The 17,040-nt window shown below is 42.4% G+C and overlaps 2 protein-coding genes across 15 annotated transcripts in view; one reads left to right on the top strand and one right to left on the bottom strand.

The window, feature by feature from the left end:
- The window catches only part of Dnah11 (dynein axonemal heavy chain 11), a 328,931-nt gene extending 314,192 nt beyond the window's left edge, over positions 1 to 14,739 (top strand). For all 13 annotated transcript variants that reach the window (XM_031357847.1, XM_031357834.1, XM_031357836.1 and 10 more), the window contains 6 exons: positions 5,599 to 5,841; positions 8,619 to 8,801; positions 8,889 to 9,004; positions 11,947 to 12,059; positions 12,460 to 12,600; positions 14,111 to 14,739. In XM_031357847.1, coding sequence (XP_031213707.1) covers positions 5,599 to 5,841; positions 8,619 to 8,801; positions 8,889 to 9,004; positions 11,947 to 12,059; positions 12,460 to 12,600; positions 14,111 to 14,358 — 1,044 coding nt within the window. In that variant the 3' untranslated portion in view covers positions 14,359 to 14,739. The remainder of the gene's footprint in view (positions 1 to 5,598; positions 5,842 to 8,618; positions 8,802 to 8,888; positions 9,005 to 11,946; positions 12,060 to 12,459; positions 12,601 to 14,110) is intronic.
- Cdca7l (cell division cycle associated 7 like) overlaps positions 14,014 to 17,040 on the bottom strand; it is a 37,068-nt gene continuing 34,041 nt past the window's right edge. The window contains exons 9-10 of one of the 2 annotated variants that reach the window (XM_031357848.1): positions 15,674 to 15,810; positions 14,014 to 15,233 (exon numbers count right to left, since the gene is read on the bottom strand). In XM_031357848.1, the coding sequence (XP_031213708.1) occupies positions 15,215 to 15,233; positions 15,674 to 15,810 (156 nt within the window). In that variant the 3' untranslated portion in view covers positions 14,014 to 15,214. The remainder of the gene's footprint in view (positions 15,234 to 15,673; positions 15,811 to 17,040) is intronic. The other variant, XM_031357849.1, reaches the window with a different exon arrangement.

Genomic DNA, 17,040 nt, shown 5'->3' with positions numbered 1-17,040 from the left:
GTCACCAAGCAGTGCTACCATTATCTCTCCAGGGACATGAATGCACTTGCTGACTTCATGTCAAAGGCTACACATCAGGTTATTTTATTCTCATACAAATGTTTCTTGCTCAAGCTGCTAACATGATCTAATGCTTCAGCATCTACAGGACATCTTTCTGACCCTTCTCTTATCAGTTAATACAAGTTACAAATTAATAGTTGCTACTTTGAAACACGATTTAAAAAAAAAAAAGGGAGCCCATGAATTGACCAGGTTGAAAAATCTTACTGTGTTCAGATCTGGCCATTCAGTGATGTCTCAATGTTAGGAGGATGAGCTTCCTGTTGGATAGATGAGCTGTCTAGTGGGAAGGCACCTTCAAGAGCTTTTGAGTAACATTAAGGAAAAATATCATTTTCTCATATAACACAAACATTTGGCAGTGCCAAATAACAAATATGGTATACTACTTTTGGGAAAGGAGGCCCCAGGTCACCTGAAAGTTAGCATATAGTGCCAACTATTTGAATGATACAGGTAATAATTAGGAATCCAGTCTTAAGGTAGAAAAGCAAGCTCTTGGGGGCCAAATTCAAACTCTTAAATTTATTCTAGTGTCTGACTTATTACCGAGTTCCCCTGAACAGTAGTTGTATCATCTATGAAACAAGAATGTCCAACTCAAGAGTTTATTGTCAGGTTAGACACTGACATGATACCAAAACAATGTGCTTATAGATGAGGAATCTTTTTATTATGAAGTATACAGTTTTGCAATATGTATTTCTTGCTCAGCTGTGCCCTACTCTGAAAAAAAAGGTTTTGTTTTTATTTTTACATATATGGATATTTTGTCTACTTTTATGTCTGCGGACCACATGCATGCCATACTTGTGAAGCCAGAAAAGGATATTGGATCTCCTGAGATTGGAGTTACAAACAACTGTAATTTGCTATGTGGGTGCTGGAATCAAACCCAGGACCTCTAAAAGAGCAGCCAGGGCCATTCCCTACTGACCCATGCCTCAAGCTTGTGCACAACTTTCTGCTGAGAGATAGAGAACATTTATTAAGAACCTGGGCCACAGAAGGGCCAGTCAGTGCCGTCCAGGTGATATGTGTAATCCACAACAGTCCTGAAGGACAGGTATTACCACTTATTTAAGCAATAGAGGAATACTCTCAGAGATTTAAAATAAAAAAAATTTAAAACCTGGCAGGCAAGGAGTGGAGCTTGGATTTAAAAGGCCAGCCCTGTTCTGCTGGAACTGTGTTAGATAGAGCACTGCTCCATTTGTGGTTGGTGTAAAGGCTGCCTTAGCAGTGAGGTGGTGCCTGTACTTGGTTTTGTGTACTCTGTGAATGAGGGATGATCCAGGATACCATTGTTCCAGCTGTTACTCAATTCCAGTCCAGCTTCATGCAAGACACCCCTGCACCTTGGGTTAGCTGTCAGACACACTATGGAGAAAATTACACTTATGGAGTGAGATTTTCAGCTCTAAAGAGAACCTGATGATGGGCTCCACATTTGAGTAATTTCCAAAACTCCCAACAACACTCAGCCATTGCACTTTAGACCCAAAAGGCTGTGTGGCAATGTGTTTGTTTAGACTTGCACTGGATTAGGAACATCTCACCATTACTAAGACTATTTGGCAAAGCAGGTATATGGTTGGGTTTTTACTGAATTCTAGAAAACACAGTATGAAAACAAAGAACAATAGTCCTGTTGTGCTGGCATGGTTACTGGGTTTTCTAGCTCCCAATACCTGCACATGCTAATGTCTGATCCGATTCCTGCCAAGATGAACTCAGGTCACAATTACGTGCTATGGAAGTCTGATATGTCTGTGCATGGTTCCATTGGTTCTTAAAATTTTAGTGAGATACAATTTTCCAACTTCTGGTTTGGCTTATTATCATATTGTTTCTGTGAAGTCTGTATACAGATTTTGTGCTACCTAAGGGTTAGGCTGCTGGGTCAGTTGGTGACTATGGTTATTGCTTGTAGAAACCACAAAACTCTTTCCACCAACGTGTAAAGGTTCTGTTTTCTTTACATCCTCACCAACACTGCTATAATTCACATTCTTTACTCTAGTTTTGATGGGATCATACCAAGCATCTTGTCATGTGTTCATTAGACATTTTTTATTTATTTTCTTAGGAGAAATATTTGTTGAGAATGGGTTAATTCCTTGAGAATTTAGAATATCTTCTCAAATAGCCCTCCAGTTGAAGGGGGAAAAAAGTCGCCATTGTGGAGAACTACAGTTAGGGCCCCATCAGCAGGAAGCACGTTTCCCAATAGCCCTTCTGTGGAAAGGTTGAATCTGAATCAGGAATTTAGAAATGGCTCTAGTGATGAAGGGTGCTTGTTTTGCATCATGTGTACTGAAATTCAGACACCAGCACCTAAGGAACAAACAAAAACCAGTACTTACAGAACTTGTGAAGAGGGTGCAGAGGAAGGACTGTTGAGGGTGTCTGGTCTCTATTCCAATGGAGACTTGAGCCCAGTTTCTTGAAAAGACCCTACCTCAGAGGAACAGGCAGAGTGACTGAAGAGGATGCCCAGTGTCGTCTTCAGCCTCTGAACATGACTGCACACATGCATACCCATGTTATGTGTACATGTGTACAGACAGGTTTGTTAACCAAAGTGGGATAAAAGCCAGTTAGGATAAACTCATCCAAACAGAACTTTGTTCTCTACAAACCAGGGCTTGATTTTTTTTCCCATTAGTACTGACATGGAGATGAAAGAACTTTTAAAAGCTGCAGTTCAATTTACCCTTCAGAGAATTTCAAGGGCAGAAAATCAAGCCCTCAGGGATTTGGATATTTGACTGCAACTGGGTAGTACCACTGGGCTGGAACCTGGTCAGTATTTTGACAGAAGATGACTAAGTGGTCTGTTTGCAGAGTAGGGAATAAAATTTTCATGCTGGTCAAGTAGGACAGCAGCAAATGAGGGAAAGAGGTATCACTTATCATCCTTAATGGCCTGGTTGCCTTAAGAAGTTACAACCTTGCCAGCCATAGTGGTGCACGCCTGTTATCCTAGCAAATGGGAGACAGCAGGGATAGAAGTTGGAGGCCACATAGCAAGATCTTATCTAAAAACAATTTTTAAAAAACAGCCTCCCCCAATAAATAGATAATAGTGTTTGTTTCCAGCTTCATCAGTAAAATGGATCTCATGGTCACAGCTTGGCCACCCTGGCTGTAAGAGTTTACAAGTCTCCAACACCAAGGCACAGAACAGGCTTTCCAGGTCTGTGGATCTCTCTAACCTAGAAGACATGGCTATTCTGTGCACATCTTGGTTTGTCTTGAAGGCACAACAACCCACAAAGTATCCAAACCTCAATTCTCACTTTAATACTAAAAGTCTGGGGAGGAAGGTGTAGTTGGTAACACTTGGGTCCCCTTAATTTTAAAGAGAGCCCAAACAACTCCTGTTCCTTTTATGTTAAGGTTTTACTTGAGAGAGGGAGGGACTCTGTCTGTGTACTTGTCTCTGTACCTGTCTTGTCTGTCTGTCTGTCTGTCTCTCTGCCTGCCTGCCTGTTTGAATAGATAATGATGGTAAGTTTAATTCCATTGTGCACTTTAGTTTGGGACATTGAGTTTGATCACATTTAAATTTCATTTGTTCTTTATAAGTAAATAGGAAATGATCAATATGGACAAAGCAAGTCTGGGATGGTGATGGTGGTGAGGTAATTCCCTTTGTTCCTTCCTCTGGTCAAAGGGTTTACATTTGTTTGTGACACTATGAAAGGTTAGATAATATGAGACTACTCCTGGTACAAAATGAAAATATAAATGCTGACTCAAATATCAGATATGCCCCTGGAGATCAGAGACAGCAGCTGAAAAATCCTACCAAGGATGATATATATATGTGATATGTATATCACAGGGTCTTTACGTCATCGAGGACTGTGTAAGAGAAGAACCAGTCTGCTATTGCTCAGACACAGGACACAGCAGCACAGAGAATCACAGCTACCTCATAGCCTTGAGTTCCTATGAAGGTTTTCTATGTCCAAGGTGATTTGTATTGGGTATTAACCCAAATTCCTAACTGCATAAGTGAAACTCTCCAGGCAACAGTGACGACATGTAGTTCAAGATACATAGCAGCCACAGAGTTTTCAGAAAATGATTTACCAAGTGTAGGCAAAAAAATGCTGTATTTAAGAAAAAAAGGCATTCCCTGGTACATTTAAACGCATGTGGAAACAGAATTCATGGTACAAGAGACCAGGAAAATCAAGAGGTGTTAATGGTGCCTGAGAATCACCTGGGAGAGAGGAATGTGAAATAAAGTAGCTAGAATCTCCTAAGCACTTTACAGTTTGTCACTGGACACACTCAGGTCCATAACTTCTTTGCTTATATTTTAAAGATTACTTTCTTGTGTGCAGATTTGTTATTTCACCTTAGTATTTTAGAAAATATCCCTCTACAGAGAATGCTTACTCTTCCTCAGGCCCCAGTGAAGTAGACAGGCTAGTAAAGTCATTGCTGTGGCCTTTCACTCACCAGGAAGCCATGAACACTTGTCCCATCCATGGATATGAACAGCAGTAACACAGTAAAACTTTGCCCTGGTTTGCCCTTTGGTCCTGGGGAGAGAACATTAATTTCACTCAGTGTCATATGACCTATAAAACAGAAGTCATCCCGACTTTGTTTTTATAAAGTTTGTCTGTTATCCATGATTTGGAGTAGCATTGTGTGAAGACTTTTACACCAGGTATAGTGGCTTTTCACTGCCATGACAAAAGAGCTTTAAAGGGAAAGAAGTGAGTCTGGGGCATGTCAGTCCATGGTTAACTGGTTCCACCAGGAGGAGTTATGTCAGGTATGTCAGTCCATGGTTAACTGGTTCCACCAGGAGGAGTTATGGCAGGTATGTCAGTCTGTGGTTAACTGGTTCCACCAGGAGGAGTTATGGCAGGTATGTCAGTCTGTGGTTAACTGGTTCCACCAGGAGTTATGGCAGGTATGTCAGTCCGTGGTTAACTGGTTCCACCAGGAGGAGTTATGGCAAAGGAAAGCAGAGACAGAGGGCCTAGGGACACACTCTTGAAAAAAATACCTACAAGTGACCCATTTCCTTCAACTAAGCCACATATCCTACAGTTTCCAGAACTTTCTAAAACAGTGCTATCATCTAAGGATGAAGCTGTTTAATATATAAACATGGGGATAATCTTATATCATAATACCAGGGAATTGTATACTGGCATTACTAAAATGAGTTCTGAATTAAGTTTAAATTCAAAACATCTACTTGGTCAAATTAATGACAAGACATCTTGATTTCTTCTCTGGGAGATAGGGATGTTTGAGAATCAGAAGTTGGAACAGGAAGCATCTGCTAATAGGCTGTGATGATGCAGCCATGTTTACTTATTCATAATATGTGTGTATATCACACTACCGCAAACACTGTAAGTTACTGTCCCACAGGGGCACTTTGGAGTCTGTTATCTTCCTAGCATCACTGTGGGACATTTTCATTAGTGTTCTGTGTTCAGGAAGTGAAGACGATGTCTACCTAGCTATAGAATAACTGATGTTTCTTTATGGTTAAAGATTGAGGAAGAACTCATGCTGGCACCAGGGTTTGCAGCCCCTCCCTACTCGGATTATTCTGGTTACCACCAGTACATAGAGGACATGTTGCCTCCAGAAAGTCCGGCACTGTATGGTCTCCACCCCAATGCTGAAATAGAGTTACTAACAGTGACATCCAACACACTCTTCAGAACTCTGCTGGAGATGCAACCCAGGAATGCAGTCAGCCAAGAGGAACTGGGGCAGTCTACAGAAGACAAGGTAAGGAGGCCTTTCTTGTTATCTTATTTAAAGTGCAGTACACTAGTCTCAGTTATTTAGTCTAAGTTAAGTTTAACTGTGCCAACAGGCAGATAGCTGCCACCCAGATCAAGGTGTAAAACATTTCCAGCTGCCCAGGATACTCATGCTCTTTGTAAGGGTGCTTCTTGCTCCCCAAAGGTAACTGATATCCTGACCTCCATAATCACATTGGATGGGTTATACAGTACTCATTGCCAGGCTTCTGACTAGACAGTGAATCTGTGAGATTCGCCTGTTTGTTCAGTTGCCAATGGATCATTCTTGTTTTGTGTTCTATCATAGGAATATGATTTTTATTTTACTGTGGGTAGGTATCTTAAGTGGCTCTTAGGTTTGTTTTACTACTATAAATGTTACAACCATAACCATGACCCCACATAATCCTTTGCCAAAAGACAAACATTGACTTCTAAAGCAGCTGATAATCTGACATTCCCTGTGCTAAAAAATGGGATTGCCGGATCACAGATATGAGTCTCCAGAAACAATGCCTCCTTTAGAGTCTGTTAAGGATGAGGAGTCTCTAAGTGCCTGGGTCATGAGCCTCTGTGCACATGCAGATGGTAATTTTTACTTGCTCTACTTCTCTCCTATTTTTACAGACTTGTACCAACTCTTTATTCTACATGCATATTCGCTGACAGATGTATGAATTAAATCACAGACATAATCTCCAAATCCACAGCTGGCCCTTCACCATGGGGGGAGGAGCACAGGGGTAGAGCAGGCCATATTTAGAGGTGGGTATCTGGAAGCTAGAAGACATCAGGTGTTCTGCTCTATACCTCTCCAGCGCATTCCTTTCAGATAGGGCCTCACTGACCTGGAGCCTGGCTGGCAGCCAGCAAATCCCAGCAATTCTCCTGTCTCTGCCTTCTATGGTGCTGGGGTTTATAAAACGCTCAACTTTTTATGTGGATGCAGAGATCCTAATTCAGGACACCTGTCAGTGTAGCCATACTCCAGCCCTTCACTTTTGCTGTATTTCTTGCTGTTATTTTGTTATTTTCCCTTTTATATATGTCTTTGAAGATTTTTATATATTTCATTAATAGAATGATGGAAATGGAAATGGAAAATGATATTTCTTACATTAAAATCTTGCTTCTCATTACTTTAAACCCTGAATAGATCACCCTGCCAAACAAATGAGCTGTTATTCTTCTCAAAATTATTAATCAAGGTGTGACTGCCAAAGATCCAGGATGCTTAAATGACACTTTCTGTATGAACTCTAAGTCCCAGAATATGGCCATATTATTTCTTGTTTTTTTTTTTAAATAAGGTCATTCATTGACCTACTCATAACTTCAAAGAAATTGTACATGTTGTTTATCCTGTATACAAATATCTTTTCCACAAGAATACTACATCTTTAGCAAGATAAGCAAGGAAACATCTCTCCCTGTGGGAAGACACACAACATTCATAGAAGCAGAGGGGTGGATAACAGACATCCAACACAGGGTGTTATATTTCCAATCTTTCCACAAGGGAAGACAATCACAAAACCAGAAAATTCAGTACATGGAAAGCAAGGTACCTTAGTACCTACCTCAGTACCCACCTCGCCTCAGTACCCACCTTAGTACCCACCCAGGCCAGAAGCTCATAGCCAAGGCCAGTTATCAGGTGCCAGACACTAAGGGTCATACATTTCCCTGGGCTATTTAACACATAAGGGTTTGGAGAGGTATTAGGATCTATTCCAGCTGAGGTGACTTGTCAAGACTCAACAGGTAGAGAGGGGTCAGGGAAGGACATGAAACCCAGCCAAGTCTAAAGCTATACCGACATCTAACTACAGGGCTGCTGCACACTGCCTACACTATGTGTGAGAGCAATTTCTGAGCATGATGTTGGGGACACTGAGAATCATCTGAGAAATGCAGGGAAATGGAAAAGCTGCCTGGGGATAAATGCCCTTTTTTTCTTCCCTGCCCCCTTTTTCTACTTTCTATTTTTGGCTCTTAAAGGCAGGGTCTCACTGCATATCTCAGGATAGACTTGAACTCATGATCCTTCTTTCTCAGTCTCATGAAGGCTAGAATTATAGGAAGGTATTCCTCAATCATCTGCTTCTAGATAGTTACACGCTGGCTCAGTCAAACTACTGATAGATGCGCACATTTTCAAACCAACAGTCATGTTCTACTCTCTCATCTTTATCATTGCACTTAAATGTCATTTAGTTGGTAATTCTTCTACTCCTTGAAACTGTCCACAGCGGGATCAAGCAGAGGAAGGTGCCTAGTGCTGATGCAGCAGCTCCGAATAGCTAACAATGGACCAGAGATTGTAGACATCTTTGGGAGCTGCGAGGTCTATTCTGAGACATCAAAAAGTTTGATGTATAGTCACTGTGTTAGTTAGGGTTTTATTGCTCTCAAGAAGACATGGCAACTTTTGTAAAGGAAAGCATTTAACTGGGGTTGGCTTACATTTCAGAGGTTAAGTCCATTATTGTCATGGTGGGGAGCATGGCTGCCCAGACAACTGACTGGAAAAGGAGCCCAGAATTTTACAACAGAGAATAGATTCTGTTTTGGCTTGAGCAGTTGAAACCTCAAAGCTCACCCCAGTGACATACTTCCTCCTATAAGGTCGCACATCCTAATAGTGCCACTATCTATGAGCCCATGGGGGCCATATTCATTCAAGCTACCAGTCACCAGGAACAAAACAAAACAAAACAAAAAATGAAATAAAGTCTCTGCATATTTTAATGTTTTAAGGTTAAGACTATCTTGGACGATATTTTGGAGAGACTTCCAGAAGAGTTCAACATGGCAGAGATAATGCAAAAGAACCCAAACAGAAGCCCGTATGTTCTCGTTTGCTTTCAAGAGTGTGAGAGGATGAACATTCTCATCCGGGAAATCCGTGTGTCACTTCAACACTTAGACCTTGGTTTGAAGGTAGACTTACAAGTTGGACAGTGAGGGGCCTCACCGCACTTGGTTGGGGGGGGGGCGGTATTCATGGTGGTCTTTTCTCTGTGTAAGGGAGAGTTGACATTATCTCCTGACGTGGAAACCCAGCTGTCTGCCCTGAGATATGACCGGATTCCAGACACATGGAACAAACTGGCATATCCATCTACGTATGGCCTGGCCCAGTGGTAAGCAACTGTCTCTCCTGCCACTGGCAACTGTGAACATCAGCACACGGTCAGCTTTCCTCATTCTTCCTACGAGAACCTCTGCCCCATGACAATCATTCTGTAGACTATACCAATTTCACTCTTTTTGTTTGTTTTTTGTTTTTTGTTTTTTGGAAACAGGGTTTCTCTGTGGAGCCCTAGCTGTCCTGGAACTCACAGGACAGACTGTAGACCAGACTGGCCTTGAACTCAGAAATCCACCTGTCTCTGCCTCCCAAGTGCTGGGATTAAAGGCATGAGCCACCACTGCCCAGCACCAATTTCACTATTTAGCTCAAGTTAGTTCATGTAGACCAGACCAAGATTCAAATTCTTGCTCATTCATTATTAGGTAACTACTCTTTGACAAAACTACCTGATCTTGCAGTATTCGTTTTTTCATCTGAAAAAAAATGTAAGCAATTTTTCCTCACTGATTTAAAGTCCTACAAGCTACGAGAGTTTGCGTGTTGGCCTTTTCCTCCCTTTATTTCTCAAACCAATAATTACTAATGCACTTATACACAACTTTAGATAGCCAGAAGCAGAAACTAAGGTTGTTAAAGGCTGGTCCTTTATCTCCAGCTATTCTGTGGCCTTAGTGGACAATTCAGAAAACATCACATGACTGTCTACTCCTCTTGCATGTTGAAGTTCCTGAGTTGGAATCAATCTTGAAGGTGCCATTAGAATCCCAAATGACAGCATGTTGGGACCCTGCCTGTCTTGGTTTCTTTTCCTGTTGTTCCTAGGAAAGATTTGTTTGCTTTATAGCTCATGGTTCCAGGCACCGTCCACCATTTGAAGGGAGCCTCAGTGATAGAAGTTTGAGATAGCTGGTACCATGCAAGAGTCAAGAAGAAGAGCAAGGGGTGCCCGTGCTAAGCTTATCTGCCATTGATACAGTTGAGGATCCCAACTCAGGGAATGATGTCACCCATATTTATAGTATGTTTCCTCATATCAACTAACCTAATAAAAATAATCCCTTAACAGGCATTTCTAGAGGCTAAATCAATTCACAGATATCTGTGGGTTTGTCTCCTGGGTGATCTCAGACTCCTTTGACAAGTAGCATTATTAGTCTCCGAGGCAGCCAAGTGCTGGGCAAGCTTTGGTTTGCTTTCAGTTGCTATGATTAAACACTAACCAAAAGCAACTGGGAAGAAGGGTTTATTCACCTCAGCTCACAGGTCTAGGGAGCAGTGTCCCAGCAGATCTGGAGGCAAGAACTAAAGCAGAAACCATGGAGCATCACTGCTTACTAGCTTACTCCTTTTACTCAGCCAAGTAGCTCAACAGCCCGGGCCCACTTACTAGGGAAGATAGGTGTCTCCCCTGGGGCAGAGCCTACTTTATTAACTAGCAATCAAGACAGTGCCCAGCAGATGCATCCATAGGCCAGTTTGATCTAGGCAAGTCCTCAGTTTCCTCCTCCCAGTTGACTATAAGTTGTATCCCTGGTGACACAGAGATGAGCACGGGGCAGTTCAGTTGGGTGACTTTCAAAGGACAGCAAATATCCACCCAGAACAGTGAGCACAGACTCAGTAGTCTTATAAATATGCAAAAGCTGCCTCTACCTACCCAGAAATGGAGGATTTGCTTGGTTATGTTTTATGATGAATAAGTTTGGGCTTTTCCCCATCATCTTACTTTGTATTAGCTAATTTCTGTCATTTTTTTCTAGGTTCTTTGTTTCTAACCTTTTCTAACTTGTTGGTTTAGTTTTCTTTATTATTCATTACTCTCTGCACTGTTCCTTTACAATGTAATCAAGACACTAAACTTTGCAAACACAACCTAAGTCAACACTTTCCAGAGATCTCTCAACCTACCTCCCAGGACAAGCTGCCTTCTAGATTCATCTTCTTGTTCTGCTCATCGATCTGTTTGCTCAGAACTGCTGTTTCCCATCTTACTATGAAATTTTCTTTTTCACATAATATAAACAAAGATTAGGGCTTGAGAGATGGCGCAGAGGTTAAGAGCTCTTCCAGAAGTTATAGGTTCAATTCCCAGCACCTACATGGCAGCTTACAACTATCTGTAATTCCAGGGTGTAACACCTTCACACAGGTATATATGGAGGCAAGACATCAATACCCATAATTTATATATATACACACACATACATACATATATAAACATGTATATACATGTACATATATACATATGCATATATACATATATACACACACACTAAGAGGGCATTAGATCCTTTGGAACTAAAGTTAGAGACAAAGTTACACACCATCACACAGATGCTAGGAATTGAATCCAGAGTCCTCAGAAACAGCCGCCAAGTGCTCTTTTTACTTGCTGAGCCATCTTTTCAGGTCTTCCCACCATGCCGTCGTAACCTTAACATTTCTTTACACTCTAAAACCAGTTTTCATCCAAACATCACTGGAGGTTTCTTTCTGCCAGGATATGGGGGGGTACTGGTAAATATTTTTACTAGAAGACTTTATCTTCCCCTTTCAAGTAATTAGTCTGTGTGGGACAAATATTTGTCTCATACTCTTTACTTTGGCTATACCTTTCCTAGCAACTCTGGTATTGTAAATAGTGATGCACACACACACATGCACTCCAAAGCATTCCTACTGCATCCCACAGAACGATGGTGTTTGCTAAGTCTGCTCAAAAGGCTTCTGTACACCACCTAAATAACAGCTATGTCAAGAGCTGTTGGCCATGTTCCTGATGCTGACAGGAATGAGAGCTGCAGGTAACCTCTAATAGGAAGAAACCAGTCCCATGAAGGGGCACCACCTTTTGAGTCATCAGAGGTGGCTCTTTTCCCAACTTACCCTGGTGTACTCCGCAGACCCTAAAACTAGCCCCACTCCATCTTCCTGGAAGAGGTCTACTTTACTAAAACGTCAGTTCATTTCTTCCTACCTCCCATTAACCAGGTTTAATGACCTCCTCTTACGCTGCCGGGAACTGGATACTTGGACACAAGACCTCACCCTCCCAGCTGTTGTGTGGCTTTCTGGGTTCTTCAACCCTCAATCTTTCTTAACAGGTATGGCTGGAAGCAAGGGATGGGGGGGTCATACTCCTGGCAGAAGTCCTGCCTGGCTTTACCTTCTGTCCTTCTCCACCAGTCTTCAAACAATCATTTCAAAGCAGAGGAAACAATGAGGGTTCTAGTTAGGAAGGAGAGGGCCCCAGGATACCTGCAGTAGTATGGTATGTTCTAGAGAAAAGCCACTGTCTGTCACTGTCACACTGAAGGCAACACAGGCAACTCGAAAGCAAATGGAAGTTGCTGCTCCGGCATATCCTCATTTGTGAGCACGGAGGGCAAATTGGTCCTGAAAGCCTGTTTGCCCAGCCCAGCTCTAACCTACAATACCCCATGGGATACTGTGGGTTATTGGGACTTTTACCTTCTTCAATTCCTCTTCCTTTTCCTCCCAAAGCAATCATGCAGACCATGGCTCGAAAAAATGAGTGGCCACTGGACAGAATGTGTTTGACTATTGATGTTACTAAAAAAACAAAGGAAGATTATGGCCACCCCCCCAGAGAAGGTGCATACCTTCATGGGCTCCACCTGGAAGGTGAGTCCCCTGAGGAATGCATGTGGAACTGCTCTAGGTACAAGCTAGTCCTGCCCTCCAACATCTACTGGGTGGGATGATCACCTTGTGTTGACTTTATTTCTTCCTCCTCCCTTCAGATGATTTAAATATCCAAGTGTAATGTGAGCCAAACTGTGTGGCACTACGTTTGATGGCTATCACTTTAAACTGTACATACCCTGTCAGCTGGTGTTAACATTTCAGGAACTTAAGTCCCACATGTAATCCATAGTATTTTGCTTTTCACTTCTGTCTTAGTCAGGATTTTACTACTGTGAACAGATACCATAACCAAGGCAATATTATAAGGACAACATTGGGGCTGGAGAGATGGCTCAGTGGTTAAGAGCACCGACTGCTCTTCCCAAGGTCCTGAGTTCAAATCCCAGCAACCACATGGTGGCTCACAGCCATCCGTAGTGAGATCTGATGCCCTCTTCTGAAGTATCTGAAGACAGTTACAGTGTACTTACATATAATAAATAAATAAATAAATCTTTAAAAAAAAAAAAAAAAGGACAACATTTAACTGGGGCTGGCTTACAGGTTCAGAGGTTCAGTCCATTATCATCAAGGTGGGAACATGGCAGCATACAGGCAGGCATGATACAGGAGGAGCTAAGAATTCTACATCTTTATCAGAAGACCGCTAACAGAATACTGACTTCCAGGCAGCTAGGAATAGTTATTAAAGCCCAAACCCAGTGACACACCTACTCCAACAAGGCTACACCTCCAAATAGTGCCACTCCCTGGGCCAAGCACACACAAACCATCACAACTACCATCAATTCAAAATCTGTCCTCGGCTTTTAAGCTTCTATTGTGGCCAGAAGTCAAAGCACAACTTTCGAGAGCTAGCTCTTTCTTTCCATCTTGTTTTTGAAGCAGCATCTTTATGCTATTTCCTCCATACCACATACACCAGTCTAGCCCACAAGATTGGCTTTCCTAGAATACAGGCATTACACATGCTATTTCCATATCTAGCTTTCCATATGGACGCAGGGGATCAAACTCAGGTGGTCAGGTTACCAATACCTTTTTCCCACTGAGCCTTCTTGGCAGCCCCGCCCTCTGCTTTCTAAAAGAGCTCTCAGTAAATCTACTCTAGTATTCTGCTCTTGGGTGTCTTCCAAACCTCAAAGATACCGCTGCTGCTGCTGCCTATCTCTATCTGTGCATTCACATACAGCAGTCTATTCACACTGAAGCAAACGCCACAGTTATCTCAAGGCTGGGTAGGGAATGACCTGAACTTGTTCCAAGCTCATTAAGTACACTGGGAAAGAGAATTGTGTGTTTCTTCCACGGGTTTGAATTTGTCCAGAATTTGATCTTATAAAGTAGTTAAACCATTAAACATATCAAACCGCACAAGGATGCCACAGATGGGTGACAACATGGTCAAAGTGGAACATTTATTGCATGGAACAATTAGATCATCAGAACCAGCATGCCAGTTACACAACTGTTGTCTCTGCCACAGGTGCCAGGTGGGACATCCAGTCAGGAGCCCTTGCTGATGCCCGACTTAAGGAATTAACATCCATGATGCCCGTCATCTTTGCCAAAGCCATACCCGAGGACAGACAAGAAATTAAACATGCCTATGAGTGCCCTGTTTACAAAACCAAAGCGCGAGGCCCCACCTACGTGTGGACGTTCAGGCTAAGGAGCAAAGACAGGATAGCTAAGTGGGTACTGGCAGGTGTGGCTCTACTGTTGGAAGCATAAACGGCCTTGGTACTACAGCTCATGTTCCTCCGGCTTCAGCCGGAAGCAGTGAGCATGTTTTAGTAACAGGGGTATACATTCTTCTGTTAGAGGAGGGAGAATAACCACAGTACACAAGGACCAAACACTAAACACCTATAAGGGATTAATACTTATTGATTTTAGCTTCCCCCAACACCCATCCAAAACACCATGGCTTATCTTGTAACCCTAAGTCTCAGAAACAATGCAGTGAGGGTTCTATAAAAAGCAAAATCTATAAAAAAAATTTTTTTAAAAACCATAGAAGCAGCAGGCTCCAGGCAGGTCCTGAAGGAAGCACACTGAGGCCTCCAGTGTCTGTTTCTGTTGTCTCTTAATAAAAAGGACACCTTACTCACAGTGTGTGGTTAATTGCACTTGGTAGTTTAGAGTAACATTCTTCAATATAAATTTCTAATGACCCAGAATTCAATATCCAGAGCAGGCTAAAAACTATCAGGTTTGAGCTATGGTCACTCAGGAGGCAAAGCAGCAGCCTCTGTGGGAAGGGAGTGACCGTGGGAGCCGACCATCAAAGGCAAGAGCTGTCAGACAAGGTCGTCTTTATAACTTACCTGAGCGTTATTTCTGCCCCACTCAAATTGTGCTTTTAAATCTTCACCAGACACTTGTAACAATACAGGTCTGTACAGATTTCTCTGCTTTACTATTTTTCCTGAGAAATCCTTTTAAGCATATAAACATTTTTTAAGACAATAGTAGTAAAACCAGTAAATTCTAGATAACAAGCGTTTAAGGCTAGCACAAAGAGTAGACTTGTCTTGCGGGACTCCGCCTGGGAACTTCCGAGCATCCCTCTCCTCTTGACCGTCTTCTACAGCTGCTTCTGTAAGCTAAACGACAGATGGAGAGGAGTCTGTAAGGAGCCGACCAGACACAAGCATGGAAAAAACACTCTAGGATAAGGTGGTCCCAGAACGTCCTCAGACATGGCTCCACGTGCATCTCTGCACACTTCCACACTTCAGAGTTTCTTACATAACTTGACAGTTGGGAACTGGGGCCCACCTTGCCCGGTTGCACACTGTTCAACTTTCTGCTCTTCAGGCTGTGGAGGCCAGTGTTTTGTTTTGGATTGTTCTCACAACATTTCTTTTGCACCACAAGTGTGAAATTGTTGGTTTGAGCCACTGTGGAGTTGAGTACTCTATAACAAAGATAGGGATTCCCTGGGCCCTAGCCTCTGCAGTACCAACGGACATAGAATGGAAGGGGCTCTAAAGTGAGCTAAACCCATAGGATGTGCCACACATCCTTACCAAGCTATTCTTACCTCTCCAGGTACTCCTTGACATTATCATAACCATAGAACTTGGCCAGATGAATGAGAATCCCAGTAGCACAGCGGCCATCTCGCCTCCGGCAGTAACTGCAATTGCAGATCCCACGGCAGGGAGGACACGTCCATTTCTAGGAGGCAGAAGAGAGATTGTTCCTTTTATCCACAGTCTACACAGGAGAGTTGGGTTCAAGCCTCTGCTCTAACCACTAGTGTCCTTCAATCAGAATATGAGGGACTAGCCAATGCCTCTCCTTTCAGCTTTATAGAGCCCCAGGAAAAGTGACCACTCCACATCAAAAAAAAAAAAAAAAAAAAAAAGACATGTCTGTTCTAGTGTGAACAGATACCACTGAGGTAGAACTATTAAAAAAAAAATTAGGCTGGCTTCTAATTTCAGGGTCCTATGTGATCCACAGGTCATGAATATACACTGGCTATGATTTTTAGGAGTACAGGTTTGGCACAAGATCTAGGTAAGAATTCCAACTCTCCTGATATATAACTTTAATATTAAATCACTTAGTCAAAACAGTATGTCTAGAAACTGGGGGCTATGTGTATATGTATGTGTATATATCTATATATCGATGTATATGTATTATACCTATATGCATGTGTATATATACCTATACATACACACACATATACATATATACATATATACATATATACACATTCGACTGCTGCAGAATCATACAGGTTGAACACAGATCTTGAAGTGCCAATGCTCAGGTTCAAGGCGGTGCTTATATACTTGGATAGTTTGGAAATGATATTTCATTTCTCATAGGGATCTGAAGCACAAACAGGTTAAATACACACCTCAAAAGGGAAAATGGGGCTGGGGAGAGGAGCTCAGTTGGCAAGGAGGAGCTGAGTCCAACCAAAGTCCACATGCAAATGTCTAGGGATGGTGATGTGCACTGGGCAGAGAGAGGTGAGAAGATCCTTGGAGTTTACCAGACAGTCTAGCCCGATTCCTGATAATAACAACTGGAGTTGCCCTCTGCACACGTGCAGTGCCACACACTCTTTTTGTTATGAAATGCATTGGTGGTAAACAATGTTAGCAGATATGAGACGCAGCATGGTCCTGGGGCATCAGGAAGGACTTACCAGCTGGATAAGCCAAAACAGATGAAATGAAGTCACCGCTAGAGGAAAGGAACAAGGTCCTACTGAAATAAACCCTGGCTTGGCCATCGGAAAACCCTACGGGACCTCTTCACCCCCCAAACTGTCAGTCACCTGGTCCTCCTTCACCGCCCCATTGTCTTAAGACGTAGGAGGGAGTTCCTTGTGGAATGTGGGTTGTTCTTCCTGTATTCCAGATTTCTGCGCTAATAACCATTTATCAG

This window comes from Mastomys coucha, unplaced genomic scaffold (assembly GCF_008632895.1).
Source record: "Mastomys coucha isolate ucsf_1 unplaced genomic scaffold, UCSF_Mcou_1 pScaffold6, whole genome shotgun sequence".
In the NCBI taxonomy this organism is placed as follows: domain Eukaryota; kingdom Metazoa; phylum Chordata; class Mammalia; order Rodentia; family Muridae; genus Mastomys; species Mastomys coucha.
Note: the sequence above shows the minus strand (reverse complement) of the source record. Positions and strands in the feature narration are given on the sequence as shown.